The following is an 18,427-nucleotide window of genomic DNA, read 5'->3' as shown; positions in this document are numbered from 1 at the left end:
ACATAAATAAGATTGAATGCCAAGTTCAAGTGGCACTCATAAAATAGAGAAATGAAACATCTTAACAGATCTTGTTTTAGGATTCTTTTAATATTGAAAGAATAAATAAATAAGATGAAAGAAATTTCAGTAAAAGAGCGAAAGGCATCACAACAAATTGACTGAAAAAAAGCTCAGAAGTTCATTCTGGAATTGTCACCAAATAATTAAGGAATAATGTTTCATGATGTAGGACTACATGAATGTAGGAGAAACCTATATAGAGAGTTAGCACCCACTTTTTCAAAGCAGGGGGTATCTGAACAATATGAAAATAAGATCCCTTCACTGAAATTTTAGAAGTATTAGAAACCCTCAGGTAATGCTTACTGGGAGAAGATATTTAACTAATTCAGTGATTTAAGGTAAAACTTGTTTTAAATGTTGGTGTACTAATTTTGAATATTTTTAAATATTCAGTTTTCTTGAATAATTACAAAGGACATCAAACTGGATTCTGTTAGATTTGTCTTTTTAGTGGTTTTTGGCATAGCAGTTTACTTATTAACTTATTGACCGAGATTATCAAGCAACACACTAAAATTGTAAAGTTAGTAAGTTTTCGCTGTTACAACATAAACAAGCCTCAACTCTCAATCAATGTATTGTGGATGCTAGAAATCTGAAATAAAGACAGAGGCACATTGGTTCAATGGCTAGCACTGCTATCTCAGTGCCAGGGGCCTGGCTTCAGTTCTACACTCTCATGACTCTGTGTGTGTGTGTGTGTGTGTGTGTGTGTGTGTGTGTATTGGCTGTGATAAATTGCCCACTGATTAGCTGTGGGAATTGCAGGGTTATTTGCGGGGGTGGGGGTCCACTGGAAAGCTCTTTGGGCCCACGGAGTTCAGTCCTTCAATGTCCTACTTCCACACTGTAGAGATTCTATGAAAACAAAGTGCTGGAGAAACTCAGCAAGCCTTACAGCATCAGGAGAGAGAAGCTGAGTTAACATTTTGAGTCTTGTATGACACTTCTTCAGAACTCTTGTATACTCCAAAAGTAATAAATATATTCTGGAGAGAAATTCTAGACCCAATAAATATCTGCAATGTTTACAGCATATCTAAGGCTTATCAAAATTAAGGAGTTCATTTGGAGGAATGTAACATTCTTTGTTAGCATCTTCTATTGTGAGATAGTTGTCTTAATCCTACAGATGCAAGAAAAACATTTTGTGGGATTGAGTAGCTTGAACTCAGCAGCCTGAATTTATTAGGAAAATGCTCCTGAGCTAACTTCTCTTTAAATAAGAGTTAAATGTTATAGATCTGTTCACGGAGGACATAGTGGACAGGACTAAATGCACATACCATATCTTTTATTAGACAGATGCAATAGAATTAATTAAAGTCTAACTTTTATTAATGTATTTATATTATTTTTCTTATTCTTACTCAGATATTGACTCATGCACATATTGTTTTGGAAAATTTGATCACGTATGTATTATACCTATGATTATGAACTGTTTCTGCTTTAAATATTTCAATAGTGTTTATTATTATTTGGCTTTGTGACTAGAAAGCTTTCTACCTTGTTTGCAATGAGAAAGTGGGTCCCGGAGATGCATTCAGTTGAAATGAATGCGCTTCTGTCAAATCCAAATGTTAGAATTTATCAAAAAACGAGTTTACTGGTTCACATTATTATTTTGACAGAGTCCAAGGTCAGTAAGATTACAATTAACTAAGTTATCCATTAGTTTAGATTCTAACTCCAGTGTACTGACTTTCTAGCTACTGTACCTGTGTGTGTTGAATAATGTGATTTTGCATAGGAAAACCAGAATGGAGGATTTCATGCCTCAACAGAGTCTGGCCAATTTTCTCTCCATTAATTTAAAAAGATGAGAAATCAGTCTTTACAACCAATAAACAGTATAGAGTCTTAGAGATGTACAGCATGGAAACAGACCCTTCGGTCCAACCCGTCCATGCCGACCAGATATCCCAACCCAATCTCGTCCCACCTGCCAGCACCCGGCCCATATCCCTCCAAACCCTTCCTGTTCATATACCCATCCAAATGCCTCTTAAATATTGCAATTGTACCAGCCTCCACCACATCCTCTGGCAGCTCATTCCATACACATACCACCCTCTGTGTGAAAATGTTGCCCCTTAGGTCTCTTTTATATCTTTCCCCTCTCATTATAAACCTATGCCCTCTAGTTCTGGACTCCCTGACCCCAGGGAAAAGAGTTTGTCTACTTATCCTATCCATGCTCCTCATAATTTTGTAAACCTCTATAAGGACACCCCTCAGTCTCCGACGCTTGAGGGAAAACAGCCCCAGCCTGTTCAGCCTCTCCCTGTAGCTCAGATCCTCCAACCCTGGCAACATCCTTGTAAATCTTTTCTGAACCCTATCAAGTTTCACAACATCTTTCCAATAGGAAGGAGACCAGAATTGTACGCAATATTCCAACGGTGGCCTAACCAATGTCCTGTACAGCCGCAACATGACCTCCCAACTCCTGTACTCAATACTGTGACCAATAAAGGAAAGCATACCAAATGCTGCCTTCAGTATCCTATCTACCTGCAACTCCACTTTCAAGGAGCTATGAACCTGCACTCCAAGGTCTCTTTGTTCAGCAACACTCCCTAGGACCTTAGCAGGACTTATACACTTAATGGTAAGATTTGCTTTCCCAAAATGCAGCACCTCACATTTATCTGAATTAAATTCCATCTGCCACTTAGCCCAATGGCCCATCTGGTCCAGATTCTGTAGTAATCTGAGGTAACCCTCTTCGCTGTCCACTACACCTCCAATTTTGGTGTCATCTGCAAACTTACTAACTGTACCTCTAATGCTCGCATCCAAATTATTTATGTAAATGACAAAAAGTAGAGGGCCCAGCACCAATCCTTGTGGCACTCCACTGGTCACAGGCCTCCAGTCTGAAAAACAACCCTCCGGCACAACCCTTTGTCTTCTACCTTTTGAGCCAGTTCTGTATCCAAATGGCTAGTTCTCTCTGTATTCCATGAGCTCTAACCTTGCTAATCAGTCTCCAATGGGGAACCTTGTCGAATGCCTTACCGAAGTCCATATAGATCACATCTACTGCTCTGCCCTCGTCAATCTTCTTTGTTACTTCATCAAAAAACTCAATCAAGTTTGCGAGATATGATTTCCCACGCACAATGCCATGTTGACTATTCCGAATCAGTCCTTGCCTTTCCAAATACATGTACATCCTGTCCCTCACAATTCCCTCCAACAACTTGCCCACCACGAGGTCAGGCTCACTGGTCTATAGTAGCTTGTCTTTAACACACTTCTTAAACAGTGGTACCACATTTGCCAACCTCCAGTCTTCCGGCAACTCGCCCATGACTATCAATGATACAAATATCTCAGCAAGAGGCCCAGCAATCACTTCTCTAGCTTCCCACAGAGTTCTTGGGTTCACCTGATCAGGTCGTGGGGATTTATCCACCTTTAACTGTTTCAAGACACCCAGCACTACTTCTGTAATCTGGACATTTTGCAAGATGTCACCATCTATTTCCTACAGTCTATATCTTCCAGTCCTTTTCCACAGTAAATACTGATGCAAAATATTCATTTACTATCTCCCCCATTTTCTGTGGCTCCACACAAATGCCACCTTGCTGATCTTCCTGTTCTCATTTCTCTTTTTATAGGGCCATAGAGATATATAGCATGGAAACAGACCTTTTGGTTTAACTCACTCATGCCAATCAGATAACCTAAATTAATTTAGTCCCATTTGCTCATATTTGGCCCATATCTGTCTGAATCCTCCCAATGTATATACCATCCAGGTGCCTTTTAAATGCCGTTACAGTACCAGTCTCCACCACTTTCTGTGGCAGCTTGTTCCATATATGCACCACCCTCTGCATGAAAAAGCAACCCCTTCGGTCCCTTAAGTGTTTCTTTGCTAACCATGAACCTATGCCCTCAAGTTTTGGACTATGTTGTTCTCTCCCCCCAAGTTGTTCTCATCTCAAGTGCAGATGCAAACCTTCGGTTCATGAGATAAAAATGGCTTGTGTGTTGGAAAACAAAAGTTGGATTCCAGGAAATATCATTGGGTTGAGTTGCCGTCAATAAAACCACTTTGTTAATTGATTGGTAATTGTTTGAATGCACTTTCTAATTATGGTCCGAAACGTCGAATCTCCTGTTCCTTGGATGCTGCCTGACCTGCTGCGCTTTTCCAGCAACACATTTTCAGGTAGAATTGAACGCAGTATTCCAAAAGTGGCCTGTACAGCTGCAGAATGATCTCCCAACACCTATGCTCATTGTACTGATCAATAAAGGCAAGCTTACCAAACGCCATCTTCACTATCCTATCTACCAGCGACTCTACTTTCACAGAGCTATGAACTTGCACTCCAAGGTCTCTTTGTTTAGCAATACCCCTCAGGACCTTACCATTAATTGTGTGTGTCCTGTCCTGATTTATGTTTGCAAAATACAGCATCTCACATTTATCTAAATTAATCTCTATCTGCCACTCCTCAGCGCATTAGCCTACCTGATCTAGATTTCATTGTACTCTGAGATAGTCTTCTTCACTGTCAACTACACCTCCAATTTCAGTGTCATCTGCAAACTTACTAACAATATTTCAAATGTTCACATCCAAATCATCTATATAAATGATGAAAAGCAGTGGACCCAGCACCGATTCTTGTGATGCACCACTGGTCACCGGTCTCTCGTCTGAAAAACAATCTTCTACCACCACCCTCTGTCTTCTACCTTCGAGCCTGTCCTGTTGCTTTTGTTGTCAGAAATGCATCTGGTAGAAGACCATCGCCACTAATGTTGATCAGGAAATTTTAGTACTGTTCAGCATTGCTATGCCTTTACATTAGTAAATATTGTTAGGTAAATTGCTTATTAGTGATATAAAACATTAAAATGTAAATTCCACTGGTCTACAGTAATAAATTATTAGCAAACAACCCTAACAAAATGAAATAAATTACTGAAAATAGATGTTACTCTGGTGTTTCTACTAAAGTTCCACAGAAAATATGTAGAAGACTCATCGGTGGTATCCCTGTGTATGTTTGGTAACAGGATTTGTTTTTAAAATTAAAAATGTTCTTTAACATATTATCTGCTTTAGTCTGTTTGTCTGGTTAGTCTTTGATCCTTCAAAGGAGGCAATGGTAAACACTTACAATCCTTTTTGATCCAGAGATATCATTTAGGTTACTATCTGGAAATTCCAGGTACAGTCTATCTGCTTTTATCCACAGTAATGTTACCTTCTCAAAAAACTCCAATAGATTGTTCAAACATGATTTCCCTTTCCAACTCCATGCTGACTCTGCCCCATTACTTTGAACTTATCCAAGTGCCCTAATATAACTTTATTTAATAATGGCTTCCAACACTTCACCTTTGACAGATTAAGTGGTTGATCTGCAGTTTTCTGCTCTCTGTCTCCTACCCTTTATTTGAATGAAGAGTTTTCATTCACTGTCTTCAATATAATGGGATTGTTCCTGAAACAAGGGAGTTTTGGATTATTAAAGTCAATGTGCCAAATATCTCACTAGCCACCTCCTTTTCAGACACTAGCATGAAGTCTATTAGGACCTGGGCCCTTCTCAGCCTTCGGCTGCAACAATTTATTTGATTCATTTATTGTCGCATCTATTTTGTTACAAAGTACAACAGCACGTATAGTGTTGTCACTCTCTGGTGCCATCTTAAAACACAGAAAAATACACCAAAACATGGAATGTAAAGGCAGAAAAGTGAAGAAATAATGAAATAGTGATCAACCTTACAGTTTTTCTTGTTAAATGCTCTGCCATGGATCTGCTGGCCAGCACAATTCCCCTTTGCAGCATTGTCACTGCTGGAATGAAAATTGCCACAATGAATCCTCTGGATCTCACTAATGCAGATGCCAGTGGCTCAAACTCTACTCTGCTGCCATGAGTCCACTTAGGGCCCACATCGCCAATACAGCTGCTGCTAATGCCACTGGATCTCATACTAGGACCAGCTCTCCTCTGTAGCTGCCTGCATAATCTGTACTGGATGCAGTTGCTGCCATGTTGATGTAGAATCCATGAGGAACCTGCTGCCATTGAGTGTTTGCTTCTGGGCCTACTCACGTCTGTGTTGGCCCACTATAGTCTCTGCTAGTTTCACATCGCTATTGATGCTGTTGCTGCAACAGAGCTTGTCAACAAGAGGTAAGTAAAAATGGGGGAATAAAAGACAAGAAAGGGGAACAAAAAGAAATGAAACAATTAAAAAGTGGACTGTTACCCTTTCTCTAGTGATTGGGATTTTCCTGAGCTCCTCCTTTTCTTTCATTTATTGATTTAGCACTGTTTCTGGGAGCATACCCACTGCACCACAGCTCTAGAGAACTGGGAGCTCTGATAGTCCCTGTGTCAGATTCCGAACTAAACCCTGCTGGCTTTGTTCTCGCCCATATGACACCAGAGCAGGGTAATCCCTCCAAAGAGGAACGGGACAGCTACGTCACTGTGGAGATTAGATTAGATTCCCTGCAGTGTGGAAACAAGCCCTTCAGCCCAGCAAGTTCACACCGATCCTCTGAAGAGTAATCCAACCAGACCATTTTCGTCTGACTAATGCACCTAACACTAATTTAGTATAGCTAATTCATCTGATCTAACATCTTTGGACTGTGGGAGGAAACCAGAGCACTTGGAGGAAACCCATGCAGACGTGGGGAGAATGTGCAAACTCCACACAGACAGTCGCCCAAGACTGGAATTGAACTCTGTGAGGTAGCACTACTAACCACTGTACCACCCCAGACTAGCAGAGAGTATCCAGAAGCGTGCCGACATTATGGGGATGCAGGGATTCCCCAGTGACGAGACTGTGGATGAATGGACATTGGGTAATTCAATAAACCTTTAAAATAGGTATTAAAATTGCAAGTATTAAGTTGTGCAGCATTAAATCTATTATGTAATGTGTTTCCACATTGGCTTACCTGGCCAACATCAAAGCAGACCTCCTGTTTCTGCAGGATTGTGGTATACCACATCTCTGCAACTACAGGAGATGGTTGAGCCTATCGGCCCATCGGCTTTCAATTTGATTGGGGAAAACAATAGTCATTCTTCTGGCCTGTATATTCTGCTGCGAGAAGGCAATTTAACCATTACCCAAGGTTAAGGAGATGGTGGGTAGATGTATCCTTGTAGCAGACGTTACACACCGAAATACACCTCTGAGATTAATTAATATGTAGACATTAGTGGAACTGAGCGAATGGCTGCCTGTCCTGCAGCAGCTCCCACTGCTCATGGCAACGTCCAGACCAGTCACTGGCTGGAAACTTCAACTGCATCATTGATGCGGTTGGACAATCCGGAGGTGCTGATATGAACTGGACTCCACATCCAAATTCCTGATGGAAATAGCTGAAGTCACCAAGCTGCGCAACATCTTCCGTACACCTGCAGATGGAGTGCAGTGAAGTAGCACCTGGTTGTAGCCAGACAAATCCATCTGCTGAAGCATTGATTTCCTGTTTACATCCCGTACGTTGTTGGTCAGCTCCACGGATGTCAAGCCAGTGTTCTTCTCTGGCCTCTGCCTCCTGCTGGCTGATTGTCACATACAGGATGACTGGCATGCTGGCAAGGGAATGTGGAAGTTAAATTGTTGCCCTTAAAAGATTGAGGGGCTCAATAGGGATTACACATGTTGGAGATCTCTGAAGCCCCTCTTTGAATCTCCAGTGGACTGGTGGGAAACAATCAAAGGGAACATGAAGAGGTTCTTTATTGTCAAAGGTGTTCAGAAGGTGAGAGAGAGGCGAGCAAAACTGCCCAAGTTACAGAACAGTATGCAGATCCTACTCCTGCTGCAAACAATGAGGGTCAATGTCATGGAGGATCTCCAGGAGGTGACGAGCCAGCAAGCCTTGCTCTTTGCCTCCGATGCCTCCAAAATAATCTTCTGGTCTCGAGTCAGCACTGTGGAACAGGATGAGACATCTTCTAGAAGAGGATGAGGAGAGCTCGGTCTTCAGCGTTTTGAGGGAAGAAGATTGCTCGTTAGCATTATCTCAGTCTGACATCCTGAGAATCAGCAAATCCTTGTATGCCAGACTGTAGGATATAGTCATTCCTGACCTCTACCATGGAGGCCTTGGACAACAGCATGCAGGAGAGACTGGACAAGTCATTATTTCTCCCTGAGCAGACTCTGTCATTTGGCAAAATGCCTCATCACCAGAACTTTTCAACAAGCACCAAGACATAATTTGGCTGGTGATGAAAAGGGAGATTCTGTGAGATCCTTTACGTACAGCTGGTCAGCCTGCACGACTGCATGCTGCCCACAACGTGGCTGCGGGGAGGGGGGTGGGTTGAGACTGTCATACATCTCCACCTGAAATGTTCCTTTGCAAAAGAAGTTCTGGATGAAAATGCAGTGGTTTTTGTTGAAGTTTGTCCCAAGCAGCTCTGTGAGGCGAGACTCTATGCTGTATACTCTGTTCCCCAGGATGCACACCGTGACAAACATCAACTGTGCCTGGAGGACCATCAACTTGATGAAAGGCGCTACTTGGTGTGCCCAAACTTTGTTGGTCTTCCAGAACAAGGAATTGGCCCCAACTGTGTTGCAAACTGCAAATTCCAAGGTCCAGGACTACAGTGCATGCCTCAGCACTATATTTGGGGCAGCTGCCACCAAGGTGCTGTGGAGAAAGACCCCCGTCCGAGGTCTTTCTGCTGAAGGTAAATGGGGATCCATTCAGTTATCGGACCCCCCTAATGCCTCAAATATAATTGGTTCTGATATAGTGCGATAGTTCTGTTCTTGTGCAACCTTGCATTATAAGAAATAGCACAACAGCATTGCAATTTTAACTAATGGGGCCGGAATCGCATTATAGCCGATACAAGTAAGGTTCATGAGATATGAGTAAAGGTCTAAATTCTTTGATCATGTTAAAGCCAAAATGTGTTGAAGAAACACATCTTATAACAGAACCAATTGTTTATGTAAATAGGGTGGCACAGTGGCTCAGTGGCTAGCACTGCTGCCTCACGGTGAAATAAAAAAAAACTCAGGACATTATTATTCTACACCTCCACTGTGTTTCCACAAGGTGAAAAAAATGATAGTGAAGTCTCTAGTGAAGGGTATGGACATATTCCTGTGCATCCTGTGGGGATCTTCACCTACTGTATCTCCTTGTTGAGGCTGTACAACAGCCTCAGAGGTTCCTGTTGTCGCTGATGAAATGGGATTAACTACTTGCAGATAAAACTGTCAGAACGTTCAAAGAGGAAACAGCAAGAGTACAGGGCAAGTATGCTGCTATATAGTCAAAGTATGGGACTAGGACTGGAGAACCTTGGGTGTTAAGGGACATGAAGGTTAGGACTAAGAAGTAAAAGAGGAACTTCTGGCAGATATTGAGAGTTTAATGCAGGAGTACAAAAGTACAAGAGGGAAATTAAAAGAAATTTAAGAAAACAAAGAGAATGCATTAAAAAAGTAGAAATGGTAGAAAAAAGGAAAGCCTGAAGTGTTTTTAAAAGTATATACCCAAGAGCATAACTAGGGCAAGAGTAGGGCTGATTAAGGATAATCAATGCATGGACCTGGAAGACATGGACACGAAAGCTCTGCATTGGTCTTCACAACGGAATTGGACAGCACAAATTAAGACATCAGGGTTAGTAGCCTTAAATGTGAATAAAGCTGCTGGCCTGGGTGAGATGTATCCCAAGCTGTTGAGGGAGACAAGAGAGAAGATAGCTGGGGCCCTATCACTAATTTCAAATCATCTCTGCCCACAGGTGACTGGAGGACTGCTACTGTTTCATTATTTGAAAAAGGGAGGAAGTGATAGATCAGGAAATTGCATGTTAGTCTATCATCAGTAGTTGGCAAGTTATTAGAAAGAATTCTGAGGCATAGAATATATCTGTACTTGGAGATACATGGACTAATCAGAGATGGTGACCATGGATTTGTTTAGGGTTGGTTATATTTGACAATCTTGATCAATTTTTTTGAGGAGGAAACCAGGAGTTTTTATCAAGGCAATGCATTTGATGTGGTCAATGTGGACTTTAGGAGAAAGTGAGGACTGCAGATGCTGGAGGTCAGAGCTGAAAATGTGTTGCTGGAAAAGCGCAGCAGGTCAGGCAGCATCCAAAGAGCAGGAGAATCGACGTTTCAGGATTCCTGAAGAAGGGCTCATGCCCGAAACGCCGATTCTCCTGCTCCTTGGATGCTGCCTGACCTGCAGCACTTTTCCAGCAACACATTTTCAGCTCAATATGAACTTTAGCAAGACTTTGCATAAGGCACTTCATGTCAGACTGGCCATGAAAGTAATGGTGCATGGGATCCAAGGCAAAATGGCAGATTGCTTTCTGACTCTCAAACAATTTTGGATCCAAAGAGTGGTAATAAAGCAATGTTCCTGTGATGAGAAAAGTCTTTCCTAAGGCTTGATGCCCTTGCTATTTGTGGTGCACATTAATGATTTGGCCTTGAATGGAGGGGTTGTGATTAAGGAGTTTACAAGTAATATGAAAATTCGTATGATGGCAAATAGTGAGGAAGGCATCTGTGAATGGCAATAGGATATCAACACACTGGTCAGCTGGGCAAGCAGTAACAAATGGACTTAAACCTTCTTTTATGAGAAGTAAGTCTAGAGACCAGAAACCTGCCATTGATCTATTTTAGATTCCATTTGGCAATGTACATCCAGTTGGCATTTTGCAACATATGGTATAACATGTTAGCTTCATGTAATTTAGCACATTAGTAAAGAGGATGCCTTTACTTAAGGAGAGATGTAGTTGCTTTGGAGGCAGTTTAGAAGAGCCTCACTATGTTTATTCCAGTGATGAAGGGTTTGTCTTATGAAGAAAGATTGAGCAGTTTAGGTCTCCACTTTCTGGAATTTAGAATAATGCAAGGTCTGATTGAGGTATACAAGATACTAAAAGGGGTTGATAAAGTAGACTTTGAGAGGATGTTTCTTCAGGCGAGGCAATCTAGAATGAGCGGTTTTAAATCTGCTAACCCTTATGCTAAAACTGAGATGAGGAGAAATTACTTTTGTCAAAAGGTTGTGAACCTATGGATTTGTGTGATGGATGCTGAGACTTTGAATCAATTTGAGGATATTTAACCAGTAATGGGCTGAAGGGTTATCGAGAGTGGGCAAGAGAATATCGTTGAGGCTGAGATGAGATCAGCCATGTACATGTTAAATGACAGCAGGCACAGAGATTGAATTGCCAACTCCTGCTCATGGTTCTTATATTCTAAAAGCTGGGACAGAAAAATGAGTTAGCACTGGAGAAAATTGGAGAGAAGCATTGCATTATGAAGCCTGTTGGTTTCTTTGATCGTGGAGTACCCCATGTCAGTCTGAGTGATCCTGATCTTCCCCAGTCAGCTTAAATGCCTTCTATTCATAAAAAGTGAGGAACAGGTCCAACATCCCAATACTCAGTTGTGGGACAGGTTTTCCTGGAATGAGACAAAAGGAGGGATTAAGTATACAAGAGTAGGTAATGACCATACATATGCTGTAAGGGTTCACTTAGTAAGTGAGTAGGAGACACAAATAACAAGAAAGGTTATTATATATTGTGGCTGAGGCGAGTGTGAGGCTTTGAGTGGACATGATGCATATGAGGCTAAGGGTTGTGATTCATCACCTTTCATGATTTTTGTGTGCAGTGGCAAAGTTTGAGTAATAAGCCTGAATGTCAGCAGCAGACAGATGGTGCCACTTACCCTTTAGGAGCAAAGAAGTTCATTTACTTTCTTGCTACATTGCTGATCATCCTTTTTGAAGGCACAGCATTGACTCGAGTTTTTATCAATATTCTAGGTGCACTCACTGATGCCTTGTATAGTTGAGCAACACTTCCCTATTTTTATATTCTATTCCTTTAGCCATCAAAGTAAAAATTCCATTTTCCTTCCTCTCCATTCTAGTTTTCTTTCATTCATGCACAAGGCCACCCAGATCCCTCTGCACCAAGGCATTTTGAAGTTTCTCTCCACTTAGGTAAGTTGTTGCCTTTCTTTTCCTCCGATGAAAATATATCCATGTTAAGCTTCATCTGCCAAATTTTGGCCCATTCACTTAACCTATCCATATCTACATGTAACTTTCTTATTTCTTCATTGCAATATACTTTCCCATCTATTTCAGTGTCTTTCGCTGAAGTACTTCCTATCCCTGCATCTAAGTCATTATTATAGATTGCAAATAGTTGTGTCTCAAGGCCCCTTTAGCACCCCATTAATTACATTTTTCCTGACCCTCTGCTAATAAATTACCTCTAACCCCATGTGATCTTGGGTATTCATCTTTGTATGGTTTCTTATCAAATGCCTTTTAGAAGTCCAGATATACTACAACAAAGCGGTTTACAAGGTTGCACATGGTAGACTGGTTAATAAGCTTAGATCACATGGGGTGGAGCTAACCAATTAATACAAAATTGGCTGGAAGGTAGAAGGCAAACGGTGATGGTAGAGGGTTGCTTCTTGGACCAGAGGCCTATGACCTTGTATGCTACAAGGATAAGTGTTGGATCCACAGCTTTTCATCATTTATATAAATGATTTGGATGTGAATATAGGAGGCATGGTTAGTAAATTTGCAGATGACACCAAAATAGGTGGCATTGTGGACAGAGACGAAGATTATTTAGAGGACCTCGATCAGAAGGCCCAATGAGCTGAGGAATGGCAGATGGAGTTTAATTTAGATAAATGTGAGGTATTGCATTTTGGTAAGGCAAACCAGGGCAGAATTTATGTAGTTAATGGTAAGGTCATGGGAAATGTTGACAAACACTTCTCAGGGGTTCAGGTGTACAGTTCCTTGAAAGTGGAGTTGCAGGTAGAGAGGTGGTAAAAAAAGCATTTGACATTTTTGCTCTCATTGGTCAGAACACTGAGTGTAGGGGTTGGGACATTACAATGTAGCTATACAATATATTGGTGAGGCCACTTTTAGCATACTGTGTACAGTTCTTGTAGCCCATCTATAGAAAGGATGTTAAACTTGAGAGGATACAGAAAAGATTTACTGGGACTGGAGAGTTTGAGTTACAGAGAGAGACTGAATAGGCTGGGGCTTCTTTCAGGAGTATCTGAGGCTGAGGAGTTTATAAAATAACAAGGGGCATGAATAAAGTGAATAGCGAAGGTGTTTTTTTCTAGGGGGCATAGGTTTAAGGTGAGAAAGGAAAGATTTAAAAAGGACTTGAGGGTAACTTTTTCATGCAGAAGGTGGTGGCGGCAGGTACAATTACAACATTGTAAAGTAATCCGGATGGGTATATGAATAGGAAGGTTTAGAGGGATATGGACCAAATGCTTGGGGTGTCTGGTCGGAGTAGATGAGTTGGACTGAACGGTCTGTTTCTGTGATGTATGACTATGACTCCATGGCACTGTGCAATGTTACTGCACTGTCTCAATAACTTCTGCTTTTTCCCCAGTGGTCATTAGGACATGTTATGTATAGATACTTAAAAATGGGATCACCCAAAGATATCAAGTGTATAAGCAGATAGATAACTAGACATTTATTCTGCAACAGAAAAGATAATCTTTGTACAAAAACAACAAGATCTGTGTGTCTTTTGCATTAAGTGGGAACTGTGTGCCATGTGCCGGCAAATTCCTCAATTAAAGGAAGTTCAAACCCACATAATTTAACTTAGAAGCTAGTTTCATTGAGGTTCTGTCTGGCTTCTCACTTTCAACAAAGCATTGCTCTTACATGATGTCTTAATCAGTCCACCTCATTGATGTCTTGATCCTCATCCTCAAAAATTTACTGTTAATACCCCTTTCTCATAGATCCAGGATCACTATCACCACTCCCATTCCCAAACACTCTTGACTCTACTTTTGAAGAACCCAGGGTGCCAGAATGATGAAACATTTTCTTTTCAGTGCTCCCCATCACCACTAGCTGCCTGCCTCTCCTGGGCTAAAAGACAAGATAAACATGGAGCCTGTATACCTCTAAATCAGCTAGATGTGGAACTAGGGTGTTTTAGAAACAGTAGAGAAATGAGTTGAGCAGTCTTTCCCCATTGGCTATACTTAAAGTATTATATATTATATATTTTACTGATGAAATTCTTCCACTTGACTGCTTATTGGAAAAACCGTGGGAAATGGAAACTCCTCTGTGACTAAGCAGCCATAATTTTCTTTTATATTAAACTGTGTTTGTGGCATTTCTTACAGAACAGGACCTTCGTCAATATAAGTTTCAAATTAATCTTTGTACAAAGGAATTTGCAAATTGGCTTTTTTCATTTCTCAGAGACTTTTCAAACTGCCTTGTTAATTCAAATAGGTTCATGTATTTTGAACGAGGTTTCCCAGGAAAGAATTATCAAGACTCCTGGGTTTTGAAGGTCTCATGCAGATTTGAATTGTACCTGTTATTTAAATATAAACTGAATCAGTACTGTTTAATTTTAAACTATTGTTCTCTTCAGGCTGTATTTGATTAAATTTGTAAAATACATTCGATAAAAGCTTAATAATTTGAATTGCAGTCATTTTATATCCCCAAAACTCTTGTTTTCTATGAATGGAATTAAAGAAAAAACATCAAAGCAAAAATATAGGGCATGCATCCCACGTTTCCTTTCCTCTTTGTTGTAGTTGGTGTACAACTCAATAAATTTTATATCGCAACTTTCTCATTCTGCACAGTGTTTAGTTTATACGTTCAAATATAATATTACCGATAACTAAAGTATCTTCACAGGTATGGACTCCTCGTGGATCCTGTTCAGATTATAGCATTTACCTTTAGTGACCCCAACATGTGGCCTGGTTCATATTTGATTATTGGTGAGTGACAGCATGTAAATAAAAAAAAGACAGATACTCAATACAATTTTTGTTTCATTAGATTTACATTTTGTCAACCTTTTGGATTTCATCTTCATAAATGGATTTAAATTTTGTTCTGCAAGTTAATAATAACCAGTGATATTTTTCATAAACGAAGTTATGTAGTCTTCCGCTTGTATTTATGTTTGAATTAATAGAACAATGAAATAAAATTCCAGACAATCGTTTAGTTAACCTGTATTACCTAGAATATTGTTTCTGGGAGTGGACAGTTAAAAACATAAAATATACAACAGGGATAATAGGAAAATTGTCTTGCCTGGATGGAACTCACAGAGGGAGTGAGCAGCTTTGGGGTTATGGATAAGCACAATGGGAATGATGAACAATCTCATCCAAGATAATTTAATGTTCATCCAAGAGCTTCATGAAGTTAGCAAAGAAATTTTGCAAGTGGACAGAAAGACCAGATTGTGAAATAGTCATCATCAAGACCACATGGCAAGAGAGGTCAAATCATGTGACGGTTATAAGCAATTGTGTGTCAGCTATAATGTGTGACCAGTTTATGACATGGTAAACAACTGGGACAGAGGAAGATAAATTGCATTTGACTTCTCACTTTTCAGGAACAAGGAGACCATTAATGCCAGGGAGAGGCCTAAGTTAGGAGGGTTGTTGCCAACTTCAAAACGTCACTTAGTAAAGAGGATGCCTTGGTCGAGCAGAAAAACCAGTTGGTGGGAGACTGCCAGGTTGGACTAACCAGCCAGCAAAGAGAGAGTGGCTCCAATCTAGTATTGAAATATTGGCACATTCAAGACATGCATGAGCTGTGGCTTCCTAATATATTGAGATTCTCCTTAATATAAGAACATAACAACACATTGCTAAGAGACTGGTGTGGGAAAGAAGGATTCCATTTCATGGGACATTGGTTTGGAAATGGAGGGATCTGTACCGATGGGATGATCTCCACCTGAACCGATCTGGAACCAGTGTTCTGGCGAAAAGGACAAATGGGGTGGTCACTAGGACTTTAAACTTGTGAGTTGGGGCGAAGGGAAAGGGAAAGCAACAGGGAGTACAGAGTCAAGTAGAAATATTAGCAGCAGGTTAGCACGTGTGCAGGGTTTAAGTTCAAAGCAAGCTGGGAATGAAGCAAAAAGGAATGATAATTTAGGACATATTACTGGAGATGTTGGAAATCATGAGGATAAGAAAATTAGCATTAAGGCACTTTATCTAAATGCTCATAGTATTTGTAACAACACAAATGAATTAACTGCACAAATCATCGTGAATGATTGTGAGGTAGTAGGCATCACAGAGACGTGGTTGTAAGGGATTCAGGACTGGCAATTAAACATTCAAGGATTTACAACTTACCGAAAAGACAGGCAGATGGGCTGAACGGGCGTCATTGCCTTGTTAGTTAAGAATGAGATTAAAACTATGGCACTGAATGACGTAGGGTCAAATGATGTGGAGTCTGTGTGGGTGGAGTTGAGGACCCACAAAGGCAAAAAAAACCATAATGGGAGTTATGTACAGACCCCCAGCAACAGGGCCAGGGACGCAAGATATACCAGGAAATAGATTGGGCCTGTCAGAAGGCAAGGTCACAGTGATCATGAGGGACTTTAACATGCAAGAGGACTGGGTGAATAATGTTACCAGTGGATCCAAAGAAAGGGAATTCATGGATTACAGGATAGCTTTTTGGAACAGCTTGTGATGGAGCCCACAGGGGTGCAGGCTATTCTGCACTGAGTTCGACATAATGAGTCAGAGGAGGCAGCGATCATAATATAGTAGAATTCAGTCTGCAGTTTGAAAGAGAGGCAAAATCAGACGTAATGGTGTTACAGTTAAATAAAGGTAATTACAGGGGCATAAGAGAGGAACTGACAAAAATCGACTGGAAGCAGAGACAAGTGGGGAAGACATTACAGCAACAACAGCAGGAAGTTTTGGGTGTAATTGAGGACTCAGTACAAACGTTCATCCCAAAGAAAAGAAATATTATTTGGGGAGGGGTTAGACAACCATGGCTAGCAAAGGAAGTCAGGAAATGTATCAAAGAAAAAGAGAGAGCCTATAAAGTATCCAAGAGCACTGGGAAATCAGAAGATTGGGAAGACTACAAAAACAAATAGAGAAATATGGAAGGAGAGGATCAAATATGAAGATAAGCTAGCCAGTAATATTAGAAATGACCGTAAAAGTTCCTTTTAATACATAAGAAACAAACGAGAGGCAAAAGTACACATTGGGCCACTCCAAATTGATGCTGGAAGGCTAGTGCTGGGAGATAAGGAAATAGCTGAAGAACTTAATAAGTACTTTGTGTCAGTCTTCACAGTGGAAGACATGAGTAATACCCCAACAATTAAGGAGAGTCAGGGGGCAGAGTTGAGTATGGTAGCCATTACAAAAGAGAAAGTGCTAGAAAAGCTAAAAGGTTTAAAAATTGCTAAATCTCCTGGCCCTGATAGGCTACATCCTAGAGTTCTGAGAGAGGTGGCTGAGGAAATAGCAGAGGCTCTGACTGTGATCTTCCAAAATCATTGGAGTCAGGGAAAATTCCCGACAACTGGAAAATGGCTTTTGTAACCTCCTTGTTCAAGAAAGGATCAAGGCAAGAGATGAAAATTATAGGCTGATTAGCCTCACCTCGATTTTAGGTAAAATTCTAGAATCCATCGTTAAGTGGAAGTGTAGGGTTGGATTAGAACAAGTCAGTACAGATTTAGATAAGGGAGGTCATGCCTGACAAACCTGTTAGAATTTTTTGAAGGGGTAACAAGTAGGTTAGACCAGTGGATGTTATCTATCTAGACTTCCAAAAGGCCTTTGATAAGGTGCCTCATGGGACGCTGCTGAGTATGGTGATCGAGGGTGAGCTACTGGCATGGATTGAGAATTGGCTGTCTGACAGAAGGCAGAGAGTTTGGATAAAAGGTTCTTTTCAGAATGGCAGCGGGTGACTAGTGGGGTCCCGCAGGGTTCAGTGCTGGGGCTGCAGCTGTTCACTTTGTATATTAATGATCTGGATGAAGGGACTGGGGGCATTCTGGCAAAGTTTGCCGATGATACAAAGTTAGGTGGACGGGTAAGTAGTACTGAGGAGGTGGGGAGGCTGCAGAAAGATTTAGACAGTTAGGAGAGTGGTCCAGGAAATGGCTGATGAAATTTAATGTAAGCAAATGCGAGATCTTGCAATTTGGAAAAAAGAATACAGTCATGGACTATTTTGTAAATGGTGAGAAAATTCATAAAGCCAAAGTACAAAGAAATCTGGGAGTGCTAGTCCAGGATTTTCTAAAGGTGGATTTGCAGGTTGAGAAAGCAAATGTAATGTTATCATTTATCTCAAGAGGATTGGAATATAAAAGCAGCGATGTGCTTCAGAGACTTTATTAAGATCTAGTTAGGCCCCATTTAGAATACTGTGTCCAATTTTGGGCCCCACATCTCAGGAAGGATGTACTGGCATTGG

General features: G+C 40.8%; 1 protein-coding gene across 1 annotated transcript in view; it reads left to right on the top strand.

Annotated features, from left to right (window-relative positions):
• The window catches only part of LOC132823598 (diacylglycerol O-acyltransferase 1-like), a 195,773-nt gene that overhangs the window by 11,528 nt on the left and 165,818 nt on the right, over positions 1–18,427 (top strand). The window contains exons 3-4 of the mRNA XM_060837516.1: positions 1,441–1,481; positions 14,837–14,922. Of these exons, the coding sequence (XP_060693499.1) occupies positions 1,441–1,481; positions 14,837–14,922 (127 nt within the window). The remainder of the gene's footprint in view (positions 1–1,440; positions 1,482–14,836; positions 14,923–18,427) is intronic.

This window comes from Hemiscyllium ocellatum, chromosome 17, assembly GCF_020745735.1.
Source record: "Hemiscyllium ocellatum isolate sHemOce1 chromosome 17, sHemOce1.pat.X.cur, whole genome shotgun sequence".
In the NCBI taxonomy this organism is placed as follows: Eukaryota; Metazoa; Chordata; class Chondrichthyes; order Orectolobiformes; family Hemiscylliidae; genus Hemiscyllium; species Hemiscyllium ocellatum.
The sequence above is the reverse complement of the archived record's forward strand: the minus strand, read 5'-3'. Positions and strand labels throughout refer to the sequence as shown.